The 22,794-nt window shown below is 52.1% G+C and overlaps 1 protein-coding gene across 1 annotated transcript in view; it reads left to right on the top strand.

Moving 5' to 3' along the window:
* Positions 1-22,794, top strand: part of PEPD (peptidase D) — a 118,301-nt gene that overhangs the window by 23,134 nt on the left and 72,373 nt on the right. The window contains exons 5-9 of the mRNA XM_018062280.1: positions 434-481; positions 1,816-1,877; positions 10,338-10,382; positions 20,543-20,618; positions 21,690-21,736. Of these exons, the coding sequence (XP_017917769.1) occupies positions 434-481; positions 1,816-1,877; positions 10,338-10,382; positions 20,543-20,618; positions 21,690-21,736 (278 nt within the window). The remainder of the gene's footprint in view (positions 1-433; positions 482-1,815; positions 1,878-10,337; positions 10,383-20,542; positions 20,619-21,689; positions 21,737-22,794) is intronic.

The raw sequence follows: 22,794 nt of genomic DNA, 5'->3' as shown, positions 1-22,794 counted from the left end.
GGTCGGGAGTGGCTGAGTCCATGTGGTCAAGGAGATGAATGGGGGCTGGGAGGCGGGTGTCCACCCAGGGGACCAGAGCCAGGTGGGTCTGGTGCCTAAGAGCTGGCTGGAATGGGTCTTTTGCAAGGAACCAGGCAAATGAACAGAGGTGCTGCCCTTGGCAGGTAGGTGGGTCTGGCTGTTTGGAGTTGGGGTCCATGTGGGTCCCAGAAGCTGGGCAGCACATGGGGAAGCATGCCAGGTTTAAGCTTGAACCCTTCTCTGCCCCCTGATAGCTCCGTGGCTTTCTGAAGTCCTTATTCTCTGTAAGGTTCCCGTTTGAAGGATGTGCTTCATCAGTGTGAGTTGTCAGCCCTTAATAACCCCGGTACGTCACCTCCATTAGGCTTCATGCGGTGGCACTAAAGTGGATGTTTTCTTTCTGACCTTTCAGATCGCCAGTGTTCTGACATCCCGGAGCCCCTCTGTGCTCCTCACTTTGGTAAGTGGCTGGTGTTGAAGGACCAGGCAGCGTCTGTGTATGGAGAGGGGCTCTGGGGAGCCGCTTGACTCTGCAGAGGTCAGGGCCCTGGGGTGGGATGGAAACCCGAGAACAGCAATCACTGGTGATCAGTAGCGACACCTCGGTCTGGGTTACCAGTCGAGTCCAGGATCACACCCTCTGTTCTCCAGTTGCCTTGGGCCGCGTCCTGTCCTGAGGCAACTGTGGACGAGGCGCCGTGCGTGCTCCAAGAGTTAAAACCCGACTAGAGGATGTAGTTGGGTCAGGTTGAGCTCTCAGGGTTTGTTTATCAATTTGCTTCCACCCTGTGTCTCCCTCATTGTTGATAGAATTTGGAAAAACACACCCTTCGCATCAGCCCATGAAGGTGCTGGGCTGTGTGGCATCAGATTTTGGACCCGGGGGGCCGAATGATAGAGGACCTGCGGCAGCCTGCGGCTGGCAGGAGTGCACAGTGCCCCCCAGCGGGGTGGGAATGCTGGGGCTGTGAAACGGCTCCGAGAAGAAGCCTGCCTTTATGCGCTTCTTCAGCCTTGGGGAGCTTCCAATATGAAGAGTGTACAGAAAGTGACCCTTCTCTCCTTTGTTAATTGATTTTTACAGGAACAGCTTTTTCTAGGTTATTTTTGTTAGCACTTCGCATGGTCTCTTTTTTCCACGCTGCTGTTTTGATGGCTGAGAAGAGAAGTTAAGATTGTGGTCACAGGGGGGGTCCAGTGTGTTTTATTTGGAGGGACGCAATCAGACATCCACCTGAAGGTCTTGAGGGAGAATTAAAGGGGGATTTAAAAGGCCTGGCCTCTCTGGGGACAGCACATTTTCCTCTGAGTCTTTTGTTTTCTCTCCTTCCCCGTCTGAGTTCTACTTGGAGTCTCCTTACAATTAGGGAAAGGAGAGGAATGTAGCAGAGTCCCAGCGTCACCAGGAAAGTCCCATCCCTCCCGATTCGGGTCACACCGGCATCTCTGGCAGGGTCAGATTTGACAGTGTTCTCGGGACACTGTCTGTGAGGAGTGTTTGTGCACACACACGTGTGCAAGGGAGATGGGCCAGGCTTGGGGGCGGGGGCTTGTGGTCGGAGGTGGTCCCAGGCAGCCCGAGCCGGGGTCAGCAAAGTGCTTGGACTGAGGAGACCTTGGTTTCCTCTGCTTTTCAAGCTACAGCGAAGAAAGGAGGGTTGCCCTTCTGCTGGGGCCTGGCCTTTCAGGAAGGGATGGGTTGGCTGGGCCAGGGTGGGGGCTCCCGGTCCTTACCCAGTCCCACAAGGCCCCGTGTGGCAGGCCTTTGCCCTCACTCTCCGTCTCTCTCCCCAGCGCGGCGTCAACACCGACAGCGGCAGCATCTGCAGGGAGGCCTCCTTCGAGGGCATCAGCAAGTGAGTCCTGGGGCCCCAGGAACCGTCTTCCTACTCCATCAGCTCACATCTTTCCCCGCAGGCCTGACCCAGTCTATTTATATAAACTAGACGCAGAACACACAAGCAGGGGACTTCCCTTGGCGGTCCATTGGTTAAGACTCCCTGCTTCCAGCGCAGAGGGCATGGGTTCTGTCCCTGATCAGGGAGCTAGATCCCACATGCCGCAGAGCATGGCCAAAATGTTAAAAAGAAAAAACAAAAACCAGGAGGATATTTATAGAAAGGGGCTCAATTTGGTATTTTTGAGGAAATGCTTAGAAAAAAAATTTTCTTACATTCAGTTCAAGTTTGACTTTAAGGACTGATGCTACTTCCCCATGGAGCTCCATCATCAAAGCACCAGCGACCGAGTGCTTAGGGAGCCCTGGCCTCCGGGCACGCTCAGGGGGCCGTGCACACTTGGGGCTGTGCACACTCGGGGCGGAGCACACGCAGTGGGCGGCTGTTTTCCCTCCAGGGACCTGCTCTGACCTGTGGTCTTCTCTTCATTCTTATCAGCCCCCTCCGCTCACTCCTGGCTGATGAACCTCCCCCAGTCTGGCTCACAGGTTTCTTCTGTGCCGCCTGCTGCCCCAGTCCTGGGCAGGGGCCCCTGCCTTTCCTGCCCTCACTCGCAGTGTAGCCCCAGGCAGGGCCCTGGAGCCCTGCTCCCCTCTTTAGGCCTCTACACACAGGAGGGCAGATGTTGGGCACAGAGAGCCCGCCTTACCACCCTCACACCCTGGCTCCCCAAAGAATGTGGCCAGCCAGCCACCCTTGTGTCTCTGGGCTGGCTGCTGGCCGGCCCTGGCACGGGGGTATCTGTGGGGCCCTAGGCTGCAGCAAGCAAGCCCTTGAGGAGAGCACCTACCCCTCGGGGCTGCCGAGTGTGGCCGGGTCGCTGGCCTGTTCCTCGGGCCCCAGCCCCTCCTGCACCTCCCGTGCTCTGCACCAGGGCGTCCCCTGTCGTCCTTTGGTGGACCACGGCAGCGGCAGAGGAAGTGCCTTATAACTATGTATGAGCCCAAGCCATGGGAGTGTGTGCGTATGTGTGATGTCAGGTGATTAGCAGGGATTATGAGCTCATAAATATGTATCACTTCCCCCAACGATGAGAGCGGCGGGGTCGGGGGAGCGGGTATCAGGTTTGCTGCTTTTCATTGCACGAATCTCCGCATCCTCTCGGGAGTTCCCCAGAGCGGCCTTCCTCCCACACCAGCGGTGATTAGCCCAGCTCATTGAGATGCTGGCCGCGGAGCCGCCGTCTCTTCCCCGGGCCCTTGAGAGGGTTAGTGCGGGCGCAGCTGGCTGCTTCCCGTCCCAAGCCTCCCCTGCTCCCCCAGCGCCGCCCGATGCCAGAGCTCCCATGCCCTGTTCACCTGCCTCTGCCAGCACCATGGAATATCTCTGGTCCCGCGGGCTGGCCCCTCTGGCCTCAGCGTGGGTCACTCCCTCGTGGGGAGGGCCCCAAGCTGGGAGGAGGGAGGGCTTGCCACGTGATGAAATGAGACCCCACTCATCCAGAGCCTGGCATGGAGCCAGTGCTTAGTAAACAGTTACCCATGAGCAAACCCCATCATGCCCCAGTGCCTCTGCAAGCCTCAGTTTCCCTAGCTGTGTAGTGGGCCAGTGGACTTCACAATCTCTGATGACAGGATTCCCTGATGTCAGTGAGCTGTCGGGCTTCTCGGCTGTGGGCTCTTTGCTTGCCCAGCCCCTGAGCCGAGGTCTCTGCTGTGGAGATTGCCTCCTTAGCATCCTGGGCACAGGTGGTAAGGCTGGAGTGGCTCCTGGCTACTCCCTAAAGTTTTCTAGGGGGAGAGGCAGGGGACCCTAGCAACATCATCACTGTCAATGAGCAGTGAAAGCTGAGGCCCCCTCCCCACTCTCCCTGGGAGGATTCCCGCTGTGGACCAACCCCTCCCTCCATGGAGTAGACCCAGCCTCTGTTCCCTCCTGCCCCCGGATTCCCCACAGTCCCTGCCAAGAGCCCAGAGGAGCCTGTGCTTGGCCACCTCACCGTGGGACTCTCTTTGGAGAGCCAGGACCTGCCTTATCTTTGCACATGCTCTCAGGCACTAGGTGGGCCCTCTCCAACCCATGGTCCAGTCCAGACAGGCTGACTATGGGCTACTCCCCAGGCCCCTCACTGCCGGGCTGAGTGCCACCCCCACGCTGAGGGGATTCATGCCCATGCCCACGTGGCAGCAGAGTTTTCTGACTTGGCTGCAGGTGAGAGCCCTCCCTGCCTTGGGGTCCCCAGGCCCACCTGCAGTGCTCACCCTTGTCCTGTCCCCTCACACCTCCCTCTGGGCCCCACACCCCAGTGTGGCACCCTTCATGTAGCTCTGCCCTCAGGGGGTTGCTCCATTTGGGTGCCCTCACCCCACACGCCGTGGTCACCGACCTCGGGTCCCCTGCCAGTGCCTTCCCTGTGGAAAAGTCATGTTCATCTTCCTGGGGTCTGGGTGCAGTCCAGCCCACTGCCAGCACTCTAGTTCCTCCACCTCTCGGACCCTGTTGCCAGGCTGGAGGGGCCCTTGTCTCCAAAGCTCAGTGACCGAGTTCACCTGCCTGCTGTGAGCCTCTCCAGCTGTTTTTGGGGATAATAATAGCCTGTTTCCTAAGCAAGATGAATCTTGCTGTCGTCCTAGTTTCCAGTATTAAGCTGCTTCTATCCTCGGTCACTTCTCACCGCCCTAATGAAGTGGCTCATTCCTGGAATTTTGTTTTTAACCATTTTGAACTTCTCTGTAAACCCTCCCACCTTAGATCCTTATTTGACCTCTGGCAGAAGTTCAGGATCTGGCCTCTCAATTTGTCCTAATGGGCCACCCGCTGCCACCTTGACCCCTTGACTTGGGGTAGGAGGGAGCTTGCGGCGGAAGCCTCACCTGTCCACCCTTGCCCGAGCCTCCTGGCCCTGGTCTAGCCGAGTGGTCGGCCTATGACCTTGTCTCCAGGTGTGGCTCCTCAGGGTTGCCTGCCTCGGGCCTGTCACCTTGTAGGGATGGGGGTGGGGGGCTGTGGGTTTGATCCTGGGAGCCTTTAGGCCTCCCTCAGCCTTCCCAGGTCAGGGCCAGGCCACCTGCGGCCCACAGCAGGGTTTGTGCAGGCATCACAGTGGTGGCATTGGCAGAGGACCGGGCTCAGGGAGGCAGAGGCGGGTTGGGGGTAGTAGACGTGTGCTGGGATCTCCCCATGGCCTGGGGCCCCTGGGACTCATCAGGGAGGTACCCTCTGCTTCTGGGACACTCCCCACCCTCATGGGCTCTGGTGGGCTTTGTTTTGTTTTGTTTTGTTTTGTTACATAATTATGACATGCTCATGTAGAGAACTCTTAATGCAGAGGCTAAAGCAAGGTGGGGCTCTGTCCTTCCTGGGGAGGAGGGTGTGCTGTGCTGGGCTGAAGGGAGCAGGGTGGGGGCAGGCCTCCTGCTGAGCTGGACTCCGGCCCAGGCCATGGCTCCCACGAAGGTATAGGAGAAGCAGGCCCCGCGGGGGTTCTGGACACAGGAGAGGGCCCAGCGTTCATTGCCAGGTGCTGGTGAGGGCAGGGCCAAGGCTGGTGTGTGGAGAGGACAGCCCTGCAATAAACACGGCTTCTTCCCGTGGGCCGCACATACCACTGTGGCCTGCCCTAGAGGGTTCCTGCACCCTGGGCGCCAAGGCAGACATGGTAAGTCTGTGTTAGCAATCTGAGAGGGCAGACTTGATTTTCCTGAGAAACAGACCCCAGCTGTTAAGGGAACGAGATTATCTGTGGTGGGGGGGCCACCTTCTTGGCTGGAGACCGTTGCTTCTGAGGCAGGCAGGCTGCCCGGGAGCCCCGGGCGGGGGCCATGAGTACAGAGCGCTTTGTTTCATGCCATTGTCTGACAGAGAAATATGGTCGATATTTTATATCAGCTGGTCGTTGTGGATAAGCATATTTCTTATCTTTTGGCATTTACTTAAATTGCCTTGCGTACTTGAAGACAATCGGTTACAAATTAATTCCATTTAAATAAGTAGTTAAATATGAAATTGCTGAATTCGGGGGTCATTAATGCAGGAATATTAATGTTCAGAGATGTGAATTTTTAAACCCAAGAAGTAGAAGGACATTATTAAAACTTGACAGTAACAATAAAACGCCAGTCTGTGATGTGGGGACCAGTGGCTTTCTGGCTCCTGTTAACTTACGTATCAAGGCAGCAGTTCAGATTGAGGTTCTGGTTACGGCTTGTGGAATTTCCATGAGTCTCCTGAAGAGGCAAGAGCCCGTCCCAGCCCCGAGAGTTGGTGGAGTGGGAGGCCTGTTCGGGGCCTGCTCTCCATCCTCAAGTTGGAAACTGTAGGGAGGAGTCTGGGGGCTGGGGCGGGGCTGGCTGGGCCCCTACTGCTCACTTGCATCATCTAGCCCACAGGTGGAGCCCACCAGGGAGGTATCCTCTGCTTCTAGGATACTCCTCACCCTCAAGGACTCTGGTGGACATTTTTTTTTAACATAATAATTACATATTCCTTATAGAAAGGTCTAACTAGCACAGAGGCAAAAGCAAGGAGCGTTCCAATTTCATGACCCTGAGTTAAAAATTGATACTTTAGTGAATGTCTTTTGGACTCTTATGTGTGTGTCTGAGTGTGTTTCTCTGAGTGTTTTTGTGTCTGAGTGCGCCTGTGTGCGAATCTGTGTATTTCAGTATGTGTGTATATTTGGACCTTTGTTAGTCTGAGTGTACGCCTTTGTGTGTCTGTGTGTATTTGCCCATGGCTGTGAGTATGCATCTGTCTGTGTGTCTGCGTGTGCCTCTTTGCTAAGCAAAAGCCTGCCTGAGTGTGTCTGTGTGTTTGCATCTGGGTCTTTGTGCTGGGTCACCTTGCTGTTCACATGTGTGTGTGAGCACGTGTGTATGTGTATGTATGTTTTGTTATGTGAGATTTTATTGGCATGTTTGGCTTTTGAAGAGATAGGCCCTTGCTTTTCCCAGCATCGAAGTGACATTTGGCGCAATGGGAGACGGAGTCTCCATTGCCGTCTTTATTTATGTCATGTGCTTCTCTGTTCTTCACTCTGCGCCGCATTGGCTGTCTGTGGTTGCTTTGATATTTCACAAGTAGGGCTTGATTCTGCAACATTTTGCTTCGCTTCCCAGAAAGTAGTCTTATTTTTCTAGTTAGGGATCCTGAAAGCTTTCATACTGTGGAAACCTCTCAGCCTGCTAGTGCCTCCTTCTCGCTCCTCTCCCCTTTCCCTTCTTCAGCCAGGAGTGGGTTACTAGCTACACAACCAAGGCATTAGATAGGTGCTTTCAAACACCGGTCATTGAGGCCCCGGAGAATTCCTGATTGGTCACAATCCTGCATGCCCTGTGTGCAACCTCCTAGCTTGAGATGGAGCAGGACTCAGAATCCCAAGGGTCGGAGGCCTGCCAAGGCTTCTCTGCTGAGGCCCATACATTGTGCTGGGCTACACTGCACTTCCCCAGCTGTCTCACTGACAGCTTGAGCTCTGAGTCATATGTGACACCAGTGTCAGGGATTTGCCCCAACCTGATCTTTTTGTTTCTCGGGCTCCCTTTCCAGTTATGTTCATTTTACCAAAGAACAGCTTGGTTTTTCTCAATTATGTGTTTGCTTTCTATTTCATTGATTTTCGCTTTGAAAAGTTTCTGATCTCTTTACATTTTGTTTGTTCTTTCTCTAGCTTCTTGAGAAAGAAGGCATTTCTGGGATAGAAGCTTGGACCACTGGTTTTCAATTGTTCTTTTCTACTATCTACATTTAGAGCTTTAAATTTTCCTCTAAGTACTGCTTTAGCTGCAGTTCACCAGTTATGATATTTCATGTTTTTATTTTCTAATTTTATTATTATCTCTTCTTTGAAGAGTAGATATTTAGAAGTTTATTGCTTAATTCTCGATTTTTGATTTTATATTTTTCTTTCTGTTACTGATTTCTAGTTTAATTCTGTTGTAATCAGTGAATGTTCTCTGTGTTTCAGCCCTTTGAAATTTGTTAAAACTTTCTACATATGTTCATTATAATAAATGTTTCATGTGTACTTAAAGAGAGCATAGTCAACAGCACGTAGGCTGTAATGTTCTGTGTATGTCAATGAAGTTAAGTTGATTAATTGTATTGTTCACATCCTCTGCATCTTTACTGATTTCTCTGTTTGCTTATTCTGTTCTCAGAAGAGGTATGTGAAAATCTCAAACCATTCTTGTTGATTTATCTGTTTCCATTTCTGTTCTGACAAGTTTTATAAATCAGTTTTACTAGAATAAAATTTGTATGTAATAAAATTAATTGTGTATATATTCAGTACGTTTTTAAAAACAGCTTTGTCAGGATATAATTCATATACCTTCCAATTGACTCACTTAAACTATAGAATTGAATGCTTTTTGTATGTATATAGATTTGTGCAATCATCATCACAGTCAACTTTAAAATATTTTCGTCATCCATAAAGAAACCCTATATCCATTAGCAATCATTCCCTTGCCCACCACTAATCTACTTTCTGTCTTTGTAGATTTGCCTACGTTAGCATTTGATATAAATGGAATCCTGCAATACATGGCCTTCTATATCTGGCTTCATTCACTTACTGTGTTTTCAGAATTCATCCATATTGTAGCATGAATCAGTACTTTGCTCATTTTTATGGCTGAAAAATATTCCAGTCTATGGATGTATTGGTTTCTGTTTGCATAATACATCTTTTCCTATCCTTTCCCTTTCATCTTGTGTCTTCGAGTCTAACGTATCCCTTTAGGGCATATAGTTATTTTTTGCATCTATTCTGTCAATCCTAGTCTTATAATTAGAAATTTTAATCCATTTACATCTAAGTTACTGACAAGGAAGACCTTTTTTATGCCATTTTGTTTTTAGTTTTGTGTGTCATATATTGTTTTTATTTCTCAGTTTTTCCATTACTCTCATTCTTTGTGTTTGAGGTTTTTGCACTATTCAGTTTTGAGTCCTTTTTTATTTTGCTTTCTGTATATTTTAGTTATTTTCTCAGTGGTTACCCAGAGGATTACAAATGACCTCTTAAGCTTATAATAATATAGTTTACATTAATAGCAGCTGGTTTCAATAGTACACAGAAACTATGCTCTCTTCCTTTGTGCTGTTATTGCATGCAGATTGCATCTTTATACATCTTGTGGTGATCTACACAGGTTTATAATTGTTGCTTTATGCAACTGTCCTTTAAATCAGATAGGAGAAAACTAGGACTTAAAAACAAATAATGCATTTACACTGTTTCTATACTTACCTATGTAATTAACTTTACCCCTGCCTTTTTTCTTCTCATCTGGATCCTGGTCACTCTCTAGTAACTCCTTTCACTAAAGTCTGAAAGATCCCTTTTGATATTTCTTGTAGGCTAGATCTTCCCGTGATGAATCCTCTCAGTTGTCATTTATCTGGAGCTGTTTTAATTTCTCTCGTTTCTGAAGCATAGCTTTGCTGGATATGGAATCTTGATTGACAGATTTTTTTTTTCTCTCTCTGTCATCTTGTATTTTGTCTTCTGGCCTCCATAGTTTCTGATGAGAAATCGGCCATTAATCTTATTGAAGATCCTTTGTATGTGATACATTTATTTTCTCTTACTGCTTTTAAGATTTTCTTTTGACAATTTGATTATGTGTCTGGGTGTGGATCTCTTTGAGTTTATCCTACTTGGAATTCATTAAGCATTATGGAAATTAACACTGGTGTTTTTTCATTAAATTGGGAAAGGTTTTGGCCATGATATTTTCAAATATTCTGCTTCACTATCACTCTCCTTTTCTTCTGGGACTTCTGTTATATATATGTTGGTACATGTGATGGAAGCGGCTATGCTACCTGTCTGTGAGGGTGGCAGATGGCGTTCTGCAGCCAGGCAGCTTGTTCTCTAGCTGACTGCGCCTGGAGAGCGTGGCCTGAGCTGCCACGTCTGCTGCAGGAAGTGGGCAGCAGGCCTGCTGTTGTCCAGAGAGTGATGAAGTTAAAGTTCTCTTGATCAGATCTTCTCTTGACGCGTCTTTTACTCACTTATTTGCTGATTTTTGGCTGTGGTGTGTCTTTGTTGCTGCACAGGCTTTTCTCCAGCTGTGGCTAGCGGGAGCTACTCTCTAGTTGTGGTGCACGGACTCCTCATTACGGTGGCTTCTCTTGCTGCAGAGCATGTGCTCTAGGACACTTAGGCTCGCTAGCTGTAGCTCCCGGGCTCTAGAGCATAGGTTTAATAGTCGTGACACACAGGCTTAGCTGCTCCGGAGGATGTGGGATCTTCCCGGATCAGGGATCAAACCTGTGTCTCCTGCATTGGCAGGTGGATTCTTTACCACTGAGCCACCCGGGAAGCCCTCTTGATATGTCTTGAATGAAGTATTTCTTGCTGGGAGATGAGTAGACCATTGAACTAATGGACTTGTTTTCTCTCTGTAGGTTCAATGTCAACAATACCATTCTTCATCCGGAGATCGTGGAGTGGTGAGTATGGCTTGTGGCTGTTTGTTGTGCTCAGCCCAGGAAAGGGAGAGACCCCGCTGTTCCCACCCACCCTGTCTCAGGGAGCCCCTCAGACAAGCTGGTCCCTAGAAACTCTTCTCTCAGCCTCTTCTGCTTTGTTCTTTTTGTCAGTTGGTCTGTTTTTCCAGAAGGGCACAGTCATTGAATGTCAATTGTATTTCTTGCTTTCTTTATTTAGAACTTTTTTAAAAAAGAAATTCTACCATAAAGGAGCCAAACTTACATAGCTCAGTTGAAGTCAATAGTGAAAGGGATAAAAATAGACATCACACATAATTCCATTACCCAAAAGGTAAACATGCTTTCCTCACATCACATGTATGTCTTGACTCGTTGGCCTCCTTCCTATGGGTCTTATGTTGCCTGCTTTATTCCCTGGCTGGTACTGGTAGCCCCTACCTGCCGTGTTCTTTCTGTGGGGTCACAGCAGGGCGAGGTGCCTCCATTTGGGTCCCAGAAGAGCCCCTTCAGCGCTGATTGTTGCCAGTTTTCCTAAGCTGTCGAGTTGCTCTTGGATAGCACTAAAACCTGTTTTATTTGTGATATGGCTGCACTTACCGTGAAGGTAGGAGAGAGGAGAGGCAGGGCCTTTGCCACATCATCCCCTGACTGCGAGGTGTGTGGCTGCCTCCCGTCTGACCCTAAGGCCGTTCGTCAAGTTCACCGTCTGTCTGGGAGACCGCGCTCATCTAGTCTTGGGGCTTGGCCACACTGTGGCCTGAGGGTGAGCACGGATTGGCTCCTGAGGCTGGGGGCAGTGTAGAGCCGGAGGGGAGGGAGAGCGTGATCCAGGCCAAGGGGCCACTTGTTGAAAGGCTGGAGATGAGAAAGCTTGGTGGCTCCGTGTGGCCACCCTAGGGACACAGACTGTGGAAGTGGCCCCTGAAGTTGGTCAGAGAGACGGGCAGGGGCCGGGCGGCCCGTGCTGTCTGCCCAGACTTTGTCTTGAGACAGTAGAACCAGGAAAGTGGTGGGATCAGGTTTGCATTTTTTTAAGTCATGGGGCAGGAATGGGAGCAGGCTGTCAGTTAGGAGGCTGCTGCAGGGTCCAGGTGGCTGGGGGGGTAGGGTGGCGGGTAGGCGGCAGAGTTGAAAGTAAAGGGCAGGCAAACAGAACGCTCCTGAGAGGAACTGGCCTTGATACCCGAGTGAAGGGCACAGTTGAAGGTGACTCTGGGTTTTTGTCCTGATTAGCTCTGGGTGTTGTGTCACTGAGAGGGCGCCAGTGCTGTGGCAGTTGAGGGACTTGTTTGTGGTGTGTTGAGTTTGAGGCAGGTGCCGGTGGGAGAGAGCTGAGCCAGAGGCGAAGATCTGAGGGCTGTCAACTGGCATCGGTACCAACCCTTGGGAGACCTGGGGGCGGGCGGGCCAGCAGCTCTGTTGGCAGCCCTGGCCCAGTGCCCGGCCCGGCCGCACACTTGGAGCATGAGGGCCTGTGTCCTGCCAGTTCACAGCCACCTCTTCTTGTTTTTTTTTTTTTAATTTATTTTAAAAAATTTATGTGTTTATTTGGCAGTGCCGGGTCTTAGTTGCGGCAGGCGGGATCTCCCTTATGGCATGTGGAATCTTTAGTTTCGTCATGCAGGACCTGTCAGTTGCAGCATGCGAACTCTTAGTTGCAGCCTGTGGGACCAAGTTCCCTGACTGGGAATTGACCCCAGGCCGGCTGCACTGGGAGCACAGAGTCTTAGCCAGTGGGCCACCAGAGAAGTCCCCATCTCTTCTTGTTTTTATGAAGTAACATGCCCGGCCCTTCTGTAACCCGCAGCTGGCAGAAGAATAAATCCTGGATGCCCAGGAACCGTATCCACTCCTCCCTGTGACATCCCTCACAGCTGCTGACACTCCGGATGCTTTGGAGGCCGGGGCTGGGTTGTGCACCTCGCATCTCCCGAGGGACAAGTCATTAGTTCGTAATTTTGGAACAAGCACACTTTAATTCTAGTGACATTTCCAGTGCTCTGAGGTAGATCCTGCACTGATAAACTACTTCCCGGTCTTATTAAAGCCTTTAGCAGAGAGGACTTACTTGGCATTTGATGGCCATGGAACTATTTTAGAAATGTCACACCATGCTTACGGCCTCAGGGGTGTGTTTAGCAGCGTGGGTTCCGGCCTCTGTAGTGACTGCGGTCATTCTTGGCGGGCTCTGTGGGAGTCACCACCCTCGCCCTCCTCTCTGGTCACTGACGGAAGGACTCTGGGTGGGACGGCTGGCAGGCCCCTCATTTACAGGAGAGGCTGGCCTTCCGTGGTGTTAAATTATGGCTCACTGATGTGTCTTTGGGCTCTTTGTCCTGGCTGCTTTCACCACCCTCTTTCTCTCGGCCCCACGGAGAGAAGTTACCTGGGTTGATGGGAAAAGTGTCCAGTCAGGCATATCCAAATTCTATCCCCAGCCCACCCCTATATGCCCCCTCGCCCCCCGGGAAGTTACTTTTGTGAGCCTCAGCTGCTTCATCTGTAAAATGGGGGTACAATGCCTAACTAACAGCATGGACGTGAAGATGCCTGCTGCCTGACAACTGCCACAGACCAAGTGGCTTATAAGCAACTCTGAAGATGGAGGTTCAAGGCCAAGGCCCGGACCAGCATTCTTGCCTGGGAAACCCCATGGACAGAGGAGCCTGGTGGGCTCCAGTCCATAGGGTTGCACAGAGCCAGACACGACTGAGCAACTGAACACGCACATGTGGAATCTTAGTTCTCTGACCAGGGATTGAGTCCACGTCCGATGCATTGGAAGGTGAATTCCTAACCCCTGGACCACCAGCTGGCACCTTTTGAGGCTTCCTGTGTGCCAGGTGCTGTGCAAAGCACTCGACACCCAGCACCTCACTTGAAGAGACATTTTATTTATGTTATAAGGTAGGACTCTGATCATCCCCATGCTGCAGGTGGGCAGACTGAGGCACAGGGAAGTGATTTGCCCAAGAAAAAGCCCGGAGCTGAGCCCAGGCCAGTGGCTCCAGGCTCAGATACCGCCCCTTGTGGCTCTGAGGAGCATCCTGTGCTGTGCGGGTGCCTGCGTGTCAGCCGCTATCAGTTGGTTCATTCTTGCCCACCTAACCTCCTCGGAGCCCCTGGAATAGATCTCATGTGAGGCTAGGGTGTGGTGGGGTGGAAGAACCACACCCTGCCACCCATGCGCACCCCAGCTCCCAGATGGCAGCTGGCCTGGGGATCTGGGATCCTTCCTGGAGCCAGTCTGATTCGGAGGCCTCTCCTAACACAGGAGAAGCTTCCCTTCCCATTTATGTTTGGGTGTCATTCACTTCCTTGCTGTGACTGCTTTTATTGTTTTCTATTCACTCGAGCAGTACGTTTATGATTTCTTATAAATTCCTCTATAATCATACTCTTCTTCCCCCACAAACACGAGATCATAACTGATCATTTCTTTCCTTGCACTGGGTTTTGCAGTGGGAACATGGAGGTCAAAAGTTGAAACTTAATAAGAGCAGGCGTCTCACTTCTGTAGTTTAGACTGTGGTTCTGCTTTCCTGTTCGGCGGGTGATTAAATTGATCTGAAGGTGGGTGAGGAAATAAAAGGAGATGCCTCTGTGCTGTCTAATAGCTCGGTGCTGTGGGTTTCAGTTCAGCACCTCTGGAAGCATCACAAAAGGGCAAGCATGTCAGCCTCTGCCACGCACCTTCTCGGGTTTTAAGTGGTGCCACGCTAACTTGAGTCCCATGCCAGTGTTGGACACCCAGCATAGGTGGCCGGTGCGTATTCATCAGGCAGTGGGGCGACCCTTCTGTATCTACTGCCCTGCCTGTCTGTGCCTAGGAGACAGTGAGGTGTGGACGGTTTGGGGCCGACGTGCACCAGGATTCTGCATCCTGGGTAACGTGTCCCAAATTAGGAAGGGTACGTGGATGATGACCTAGATTCTCTGGTGTGTATATGGATAGTATTCCGGTAGGATTGCTGTCTTTGCCTCCCGGTGAATAGGCATTTAGCCCTAAATCAGCCAGAATGCGGAGTGGAAAGTGGGAACCTGAGATTAGAGGGAGAGCCTGGCTTACTGTGGGCCAGAAGGCTGGACACAGGGTGTGGGGGTGTTAGGGCCTGGTCCCAGCCCTCCCCGCACGGGGCCCACAGCTGCCTGGCCCCGGTCAGCTCTCAGGCACTCTCAACTCACAGCTGAGCTCAGCCACCGTTTTCTTTCTTCGTGGCTCTGGTTTCTCTGAGAGGATGTATTGATCGAGCCTCCTGAGAATATGTAATTCCAACCAGCTCTTTCCCTTTCCCTCCCTCCTGTTGTTCCCGGCTTTTACCCTTTGCATCCCTGGGTCGCGGCATAGGGAAGGAATGGCCGTGGGGGTCCCAGGGTATTGAACTCCTGCCCACAGCTCCCGCAGAACTTGCCTCTGCACATCCATCTCTGGGAGAGACGGAATTCCTGTCCCTTTCAAATGGGTTTTTGTTCAACACTGTGGCACTTCGATGCTTAGAGACTGATTTTGGAAATCCTTCATCCTGTCTTGCTACTGTTTTAATCAGTGGAGCATTCAGACCTTGCTTAATTGATGTCTTAATCCTGGGTTTAATGCCCAGAGGCAGTTTTGTGACCTGTGAATATTTAAGGAAAAGAAAAAAAAAAAAAAAAAAAGACTGCACAAATGAATCTCAGCCTGGTCCAGTTATTGTTGTTTCAGACCTGTAGCCAGGGATTCTGGGCCTTCACCCCCTCCTCTCCCCTCCTCTCCCCTCCTCTCCCCTCCTCTCCCCTCCTCTCCCCTCCTCTCCCCTCCACTCCCCTCCTCTCCCCTCCTCTCCCCTCCTCTCCCCTCCTCTCATGTGGGGCTACTTTTCTCCTTGAGTGGCCTCCTGATGTGGTGGTACTCACAGGCTTGGCCACGAGCAGGGGGCTCTGCCTGAGTGTCCTCACCTCCTGCACGCATCAAGCACCTCCTCTTGCTGCTAGAAGAGCCTGAGCTGCCTTCTGCCCAGACATCTGAAGGGGCATCAGTGCCATCCTATCCTGAGCATTGTTGGTCCTCTGATGCTTCATGGAGGAGGTGACCTCCATCCTCTCCTGGGGACAGACACCTCGCAGGTGATGTTTCTAAGCCCCACCCCATACATCCTCAGGCTGGGCAAAGCTGGGACTCAGTGTGACACTCAGCATCCTTCGTCACTCCAAGGCTGTTGGATCTACAGAGGCCAGGCCACGGCAGAATCCCCTTTCTTGCCTGTTTGTACGCGGCAGTAAAGGAAATAGCTTTCTCAGTCTCAGGGCAGCAAGTCTTCTTGCAGATGAGGAGAAACTGTGCAGAGCAGGGAAAGCATTACTGCTTCCTGCCACGATCCTAAAGACGGTTTCTCGTGCTTGTGTTGTGCAGTTAACAGGGCCAGGCTGAGACCCCCGGCACCAGGCGAGACATCAGCCCTAGAGCACCCCTGGGCAGTCGGGTTAGCCGGCACACGCAGCTGTCTACTTTCAGGGCCCTTAAAACTTGGGTTCAACAGGGCCAGGCCTGGGCTCAACCAGGCCGGCTTCACTGGAGAACTGCGTTCTTGGGACAGTTCCCTCTGGTTCTGTTTGATGGTTTTTTTTTTGTTTTTTTTTTAAACACGACTGAAAATATAAATCCTGAGTAAATCAACTAGAGGCCGAGTTTGTCATCTTCCCCAAAGTGAAACTGGAAAAGGAAACAGGACTCTGGGCCTCAGATGGCTCGACATGCTTATCACTTCTGTTGGGAGGGAGCATGGTTTTGGGCTCCCAGCGCCCTCTCTCCTTGGCTGGTGGAGTCTCTTCCCTGCTTATTTCAAGACTGAGAGTGTCCAGGCTGCAGAGAGGAGGGGAGTGGAGAGCCTGGGACGTATCTATGCTGCCGAAGCAAGTGTAAGAGCCTGTGAGGTGGGCTCCTGGGGCGCAATCACTGAGGCTGCCTCTTCCTACCTGTGTGGCAGGGGGCAGGCAGTGGTGGGGCGGGGTTAGGTTGCTGAGGCCTGGGGAGGCTGTTTCTCCCTGTCCCGCCCCGAACCTGCCAGGCTGGGTGACAGCCCACGCTGACCTGGGGAACAACCCAGGGTGGGCGAGATGGGGGAGGCCTCTTTTTCTTTTTCAGATGAGCCATTCTCTCTCCTGGTTGGAAGTAAGGTGTTTTCCAGCTTTGGTTTTAATGCCCACGTCCTGTCTGTCTGCTCTGGGCCAGTCACTGTTCTGGCTCTGGGACCCTGCTCTCCGGGACTGTGGGCTTTTAAAGAGAGACTTAAATGAAAAAGAAATTACAAGCATGATCGCTTACTGCACAGGGGATAGAGGGAGGGGATTTTTCCTGGTGAGGGACTGGATGGAACCAACCCTGAGAAAGGGGCATTACAAGTGAAAGCCAGAGAATGAAAGGGCAAAAAGCAGTTCCAGGCAGAGGGGTCCCTGGTGGGAGGCGGGGAAGGAGGCTGAAGTTAGGTGATGGAGATAGGTCAGATGGGCACCGGAGAGCCTCAGGGTCACCAGATAGGTTTTGTTGTTGTTGTTTTTTAACTGAAGTAGACCCTGATGCTGGGAAGGATTGAAGGCAGGAGGAGAAGGGGACTACAGAGGATGAGGTGGTTGGATGGCATCACTGACTCAACGGACATGAGTTGGAGCAAGCTCTGGGAGATGGTGAAGGACAGGGAATCCTGGCATGCTAGCAGTTCATAGGGTTGCAAAGAGTCGGACACGACTGAGCGACTGAACGACGATAGTTGACTTACAGTGTCGTGTTAGTTTCAGGCGTGCAGCACAGTGATCCAGTTATTTTCCACACACACATATATTCCCTCATAGGTTATTACAAAATCTTGAGTATGGGTCCTTGCTTTAACTGCGTCTGGACATCTGGGGACTACTAAAGGTTTTAAGCCCAGGAATGCCTGGTCATATTTGCACTGTCTGAAGATCCACAGCTGTGGTCCAGGAAGCAGACAGGGCTGGAGGCCAGAAGAACCAGGAGAGGTGGTCCTGGCTGGAGAGAGTGGGGTGGGGCAAAGAGAAAGGGGAGGCACGAGAGGTTGCGGAGGTGGGATCATAGCCCTTGGTCATCAGTTGGATGTGGGAGTGATGAACGGATGAGAGAGAGGTCGCCCAGGTCCGTGTGTTAGGCATTGGGGATGGGGAGCTGTGGCTGTAGGTGGGAGTTCAAGGAATGGTAGGAGTCTCTCCCCCCCTGAGCTGGGAGTGCCTTGGGAGTCCTGCAGGTAGTGTGCAGCTGAGAGGCCTATACCCGAGCCAGGGGTTTGGGAGCAGGTTGTGCGGCAAAGCTCGGGGGCAGCGGGGTGGGGGGGCGGTAGGGAGGGGAGGACCCAAGAGAGATGGAGGAGGTGAGGCGGCCGAGGATGGGCCAGTGGAGGCAGGTGTCATGGTGCCTCTTGCTTTCAGGAGGTCACTGATGCCTCTGGGCTTGTGAGAAGGCCATCATCCCACACATTGGTGGTTGGAGAGCTGGGAGAGTGGTGGAGTCCTGAAGGGGACAAGCCAGGGAAGAGGCTCATAAAACCTCTTCTCCCGGGGCAAGGACTGTCCAGGTTTCCTTTCTGGAAACGGGGCCAGGAGGTGGGGAGAAAGCTTGGCCAGAGGAGGAGGTGAGCAGCCATGGAGCTTCCAGGAAGAGCGGCAGGTGCTGAGCCCAGGTTTGCATCTTGCAGGGCTGAGCCTCACTGGTAAGAGGGCACGCCTTCCCTTTTACCGGGTGGGGGCACGTGTTGGGGGGATGGCTTGGGAGTTTGGAGAAGAGGTGAGAACACACCTGCCTACTGGCTTCTGCGTTCTCCAGGAGGTAGGAGGTGAGTTCATTCATGTGAGAAGGAGCCCTGGGAGGTCTCCGTGGTGGAGGAAGTTGAGAGCAGCCTGCATGCTCTGCTCTGAATCCTGGCAGAGCTAGAGCATTGGAGGCCAGTGGCAGTGGCGCCATCTGTCCGCCCGGCCGAGTGGTTTCCGTTCACTCCTCCTGTCCTACACACACAGGCCTGGGCTAGGGCTGGTGCCTCTAGGGGCTTTGGCCAAGCTCGTGCTGATGGAAGGGCACAGAGCCTAGGGGTTTAAGCGGCAGCAAGAGTGTGGCTAGAGCAGTGGACCAGGCTGAAGAGAGAGGTGAAGGGTCAGAGGCTGGGCAGCCTGGGCCTGGTCCCCACGGGTGTTGTCACTCTGGTCATTACTGCATCGGAGAATAGAGAGGTCCGCTCCCCCTCACAGATCTTAGGGCTGGTGCTAAGTAGGGCAGGATCAAAGCACCAGGGGCCGCTAGGTTGTCCTGCGAGTGGATTTGGACCTCACCCTCCGGGGCACAGGAGCCAGCTTTTGGTTCCCCCAGGTGGCACTGCTCACAGCACCTGGAGGTGGAGCCAGAGCACCTTTATGATGATAAAGATCAGGCTGAGACTTCCGGGTCTGGTCCCCAATAAAGAAGGTGTGTTTGTTTGGACAGAGTCTCGTGGGTGGGTGGTTGATCTTTCCCCCGTTCCCCCAGAAGGTTTTATAGGCTTAGGAAGGTGTCCCTATGCTGTGCAATGCCTGCCTTCCTTCCTGGTGACAAATGACTGGTGGCTGTCCAGCTGGGCACCATGGAGACAGTGTGTGTTGGGGATTGCATCTGGTGGAGATGGGTGCTCCATGCCATCCTCGGCCACCTTGGCTGAGACTAGCTCAGAGCCACCAGGCTTCAGAGGAGGACAGTGGTTAGACCAGGTGCATTCTGGACGGAGGGGCAGGCGTTAATCTATCACCGTGACAGTATTCTGTGCTGATCTCATTTTTGGCCGTGTCGGGTCTCAGTTGCGGCACGGGGGATCTTCCATTGCAGCACACTGGACTCTCTCGTTGCAGTGCACAGGCTTAGCTGCTCTGCGGCACATGGGATCTTAGTTCCCCCACCAAGGATGGAACCTATGTCCCATGCATTGGAAAGCAGATTCTTAACCCCTGGGCCACCAGGGAAGTCCCCTACCGTGCTGATCTTGAGGGGGCTTGAGCATGTTCCCATTGTGAGAAGAGAGGTGGCTCTGTGGGCCCTTTGGTGAAGCCAGGTCACCTTTCATAAAGGGAGCAGACTTCGCCATCAGGGATGCACCAAGGACTCAACGCACATAAGGGCTGGACTGGGCTGCTGTTTAAATGCTCATGACCTACAGTTGCTTATTTCAAATGAGTAGAAATAGAAAATGAATATTTATTTAGCTTCTCTGCAGGAGTCTGACTTAGGCTTGGGTTTGGTTGCAGAGACCAGAAACCGAACCAAATTTGGGCAACTAACGTGAGTTTATTGGGAGGACCCCCCTGGAGTGCAGCTGGCAGAAGGCACAGTTGAGCCTTGAGGGCATAGCAGGGTGTCTTTGTTGCGTTGCCCGCCCCGTCCCTGTTCCCACCATGACCCTGTCTCACGCTAGGGGCCTGAGTCACGTGTTTCCAAGGCTGCCTGACCTGCGGGCTAGGTGAGGAGGAAATGGGAGAACTCTTCGGCCATCTGGGCAGAGTCCTAGGAGTCACCACACTTAAGATTCAGGTCCAGCAGCCTTGCCATGCTGGAGGAGAGCCCTTCAACCCACTCTGATATTTTTGCCTGGAGAATGCCGTGAGAGAGGCGTCTGGCGGGCTACGGCCCATAGGATCGCAAAGAGTCAAACACGACTGAACTCAGTGCGCATGTGTGCAGTGTTACCTGCACACATATTCCCATTTACAATACAGTGGCTGTATTCCCATTTGGAGAAGGAAATGGCAACCCATTCCAGTGTTCTTGCCTGGAGAATCCCAGAGACAGTGGGCCCCTGCCTATGGGGTCACACAGAGTCGGACACGACTGAAGCGACTTAGCAGTAACAGCAGCTGTATTCCCATTTAATGGATGAGGAAGCTGAGTCCAGATGAGGGAAGCTGTCTCTGGCCACCCACAGTGGCTTCCCAATCTCATCACTGGAAACAGCCCGCACTCCTGAGGCTTCATTGGGTCTGGAGGGCAAGTTTATTATCCCTGAGGCTTGGTGGCCCATCCTCTGCCCGCCTCCATGCCCAGGCAGCCCATCTGCAGCCCCAGGCTCCTCTTCAGGCGGTGCAGGGTCTCCTGGAGGGGTCGGCCAGCTCCCACTGGACGTCGCTGACTTGCTCCTTTGTTTCTCTCCTCTCTGCAGCCGAGTCTTCAAGACGGACATGGAGCTGGAGGTTTTGCGCTACACCAATAAAATCTCCAGTGAGGCCCACCGGGAGGTAAGCTGGGCGCTGGCTCGTTGGACCTGCCATTCGGGAGGGCCAGGGAAGCAGCCTTGCTTGGTGTGGGCCGAGAGGGGAATGTTGAGATAGATGGTCTTGGGGTGGCACTGGTCCCCAGGCCACACCAGCAGGCAGGAAGTGCCTCTGCAGGCCGGATGCACAGTGCTGGCTTCTTACTGTTCCCCAGTAGGGACAGGACATGCAGGGCAGAGGCTCTGGCCGTTTCTCACATTAAAACTCCCACTCTCAGAGAATTTCCCGACAAGAAGTACCCCCTTCTGAGAGAATAGGACTCTCCCTCCTGGCATCCTGGCCGTCCCAGCTCCTTTGAAAGAATCTGTGGTCCTTGGGACTTCCTGGTGGTCCGGTGGTTAAGAGACCACCTTCCAATGCAGGGGGGTGGGTTCGCTCCCTGGTCGAGGAACTAAGATCCCACATGCCACAGGGTGTGGCCAAAAGTTTAAATAAATAAATAAAACCTGTTAAAAAAAAAATCTGTGGTCCTTACCCACGAATAAAAGCACATTTATTACCATCATACATTTTCTGAAAACCCTCTCACATGGTTTTTTCCCAAACCTTTCCACTTTCCCGGAAGGAAGTTTATTTCCCAAAATGAGTCTGGTTGAGTGGGCTAGCCCAGTGCCTACTCACTGACCTTTGTAGCCTTGTGTCAGGAGACGGATGGGGATCCTTGGGAGCAACAGAATCTGTTGTTCCAGTTCATGTTGTCTGTGTTTTATAAGGAGGGAAACCTTCTAGGATAGTTGCCATGGCCTCCTGAGCATTAAGTATTCACCCAACACTTCTTGGTTAAATCTTCACTCGCCTGCCGAGGTGTTTATTGACTGCTGAATAGAAGTGCTCCGGAGTGGTTTAAATAAACTGTATGACTTTGGAGCTTTAAAAAAAAAGTTCTAATTTGTCACATTTCTGCACCACTGTGTGCACGTATCTTTCTTTTTTTTAAAGAAGTGATTCTTTGGAAAAAGTGCTATTACATTATTTATAAGGCAGTGTTACTTATCTCCTCAATACAAATGTCTTTGCTTAATATCCGTCCTCCAGGTAATGAAGGCTGTAAAAGTGGGAATGAAAGAATATGAGATGGAAAGGTAAGCTGCTGTGTTTCTCTGGGTAAAGATTAAAATGTAAAAAGCAGTAATTGATGTTCCCCAAGCGAGTGACAGATGAGGCACTGTGGCCGGCGCACAGACTGAGCGGGGATTAGGGGCAGACTCAACATCATGGGCAGAGAGGATTTCTCTCCTGACTGGGGCCACCTCCCTGCCTCTTGGCAGAGTGTTTGATGGTAATGGTCTTTGATTACTTTTCAGGGTGGTTTAGTGCCCCAGCATTCCACTCTTGGACTTTCTGCCATTTGTGGGAAACTTTACCAAATAGCTGCTATTGTGACTCTGAAAGCCGCTAGTAAAACAGCTTGCCATTTTTATGTGTAAACACTGCCATTATGTCTGCTGTGCTTGGACGACTGGGTCAAGGGATGGTTAAGTGGCTCATAAAGCGTTCTGGAGAGCTCCGTCGTCCTGTGGCTCCAATTAGGCTGAGCCTGTTGCCACCTGGGGGCCTTGAGGTGGGGTGGGGGCTGCCCCTCTATCCTGGGTGTGGCCTGGCCAGTTCCTCAGCCCCACTCCAGGACCCAGAGGTCAGCAGGCTGCTCCCCAGGGCATGAAGAAGCCCTGGAGTCAGCCCCAAGCTGCCCCAGTGGCTGCCCTCCTACCCCGCTCCTGGGGCAGGAAGCCTCCATTCCCAAGTCTCCCACTAGTGGCCACACCACCTGGGAGCCCCATCCTATGCAGAGAAGACACTGAAGAGGCTGCCACTTTTCCGCAAGTGACATGATAAGAAATGCGTGCTTTGTCTCTACCACCAGTTCCTGGCACAGAGCTGTACAACCTTTAAAATCCCCTCATAGAGAGAAGCATATGGTTATTTACAATAAGCCCCTTTCCACCACACCTGAGTTTATACTAATGAGTGAGTGAGTGTGAAAGTTGCTCAGTCATGTCCGACTCTGACCCCCTGGACTACACAGTCCATGGAATTCTCCAGGCACTAGAGTGGGTAGGCTTTCCCTTCTTCAGGGGATCTTCCCAACCCAGGGATTAAACCCAGGCTTCCTGCATTGCAGGCGGATTCTTTACCAGCTGAG

This window comes from Capra hircus, chromosome 18 (assembly GCF_001704415.2).
Source record: "Capra hircus breed San Clemente chromosome 18, ASM170441v1, whole genome shotgun sequence".
NCBI classification, from domain to species: Eukaryota; Metazoa; Chordata; class Mammalia; order Artiodactyla; family Bovidae; genus Capra; species Capra hircus.
The sequence above is the reverse complement of the archived record's forward strand: the minus strand, read 5'-3'. Positions and strand labels throughout refer to the sequence as shown.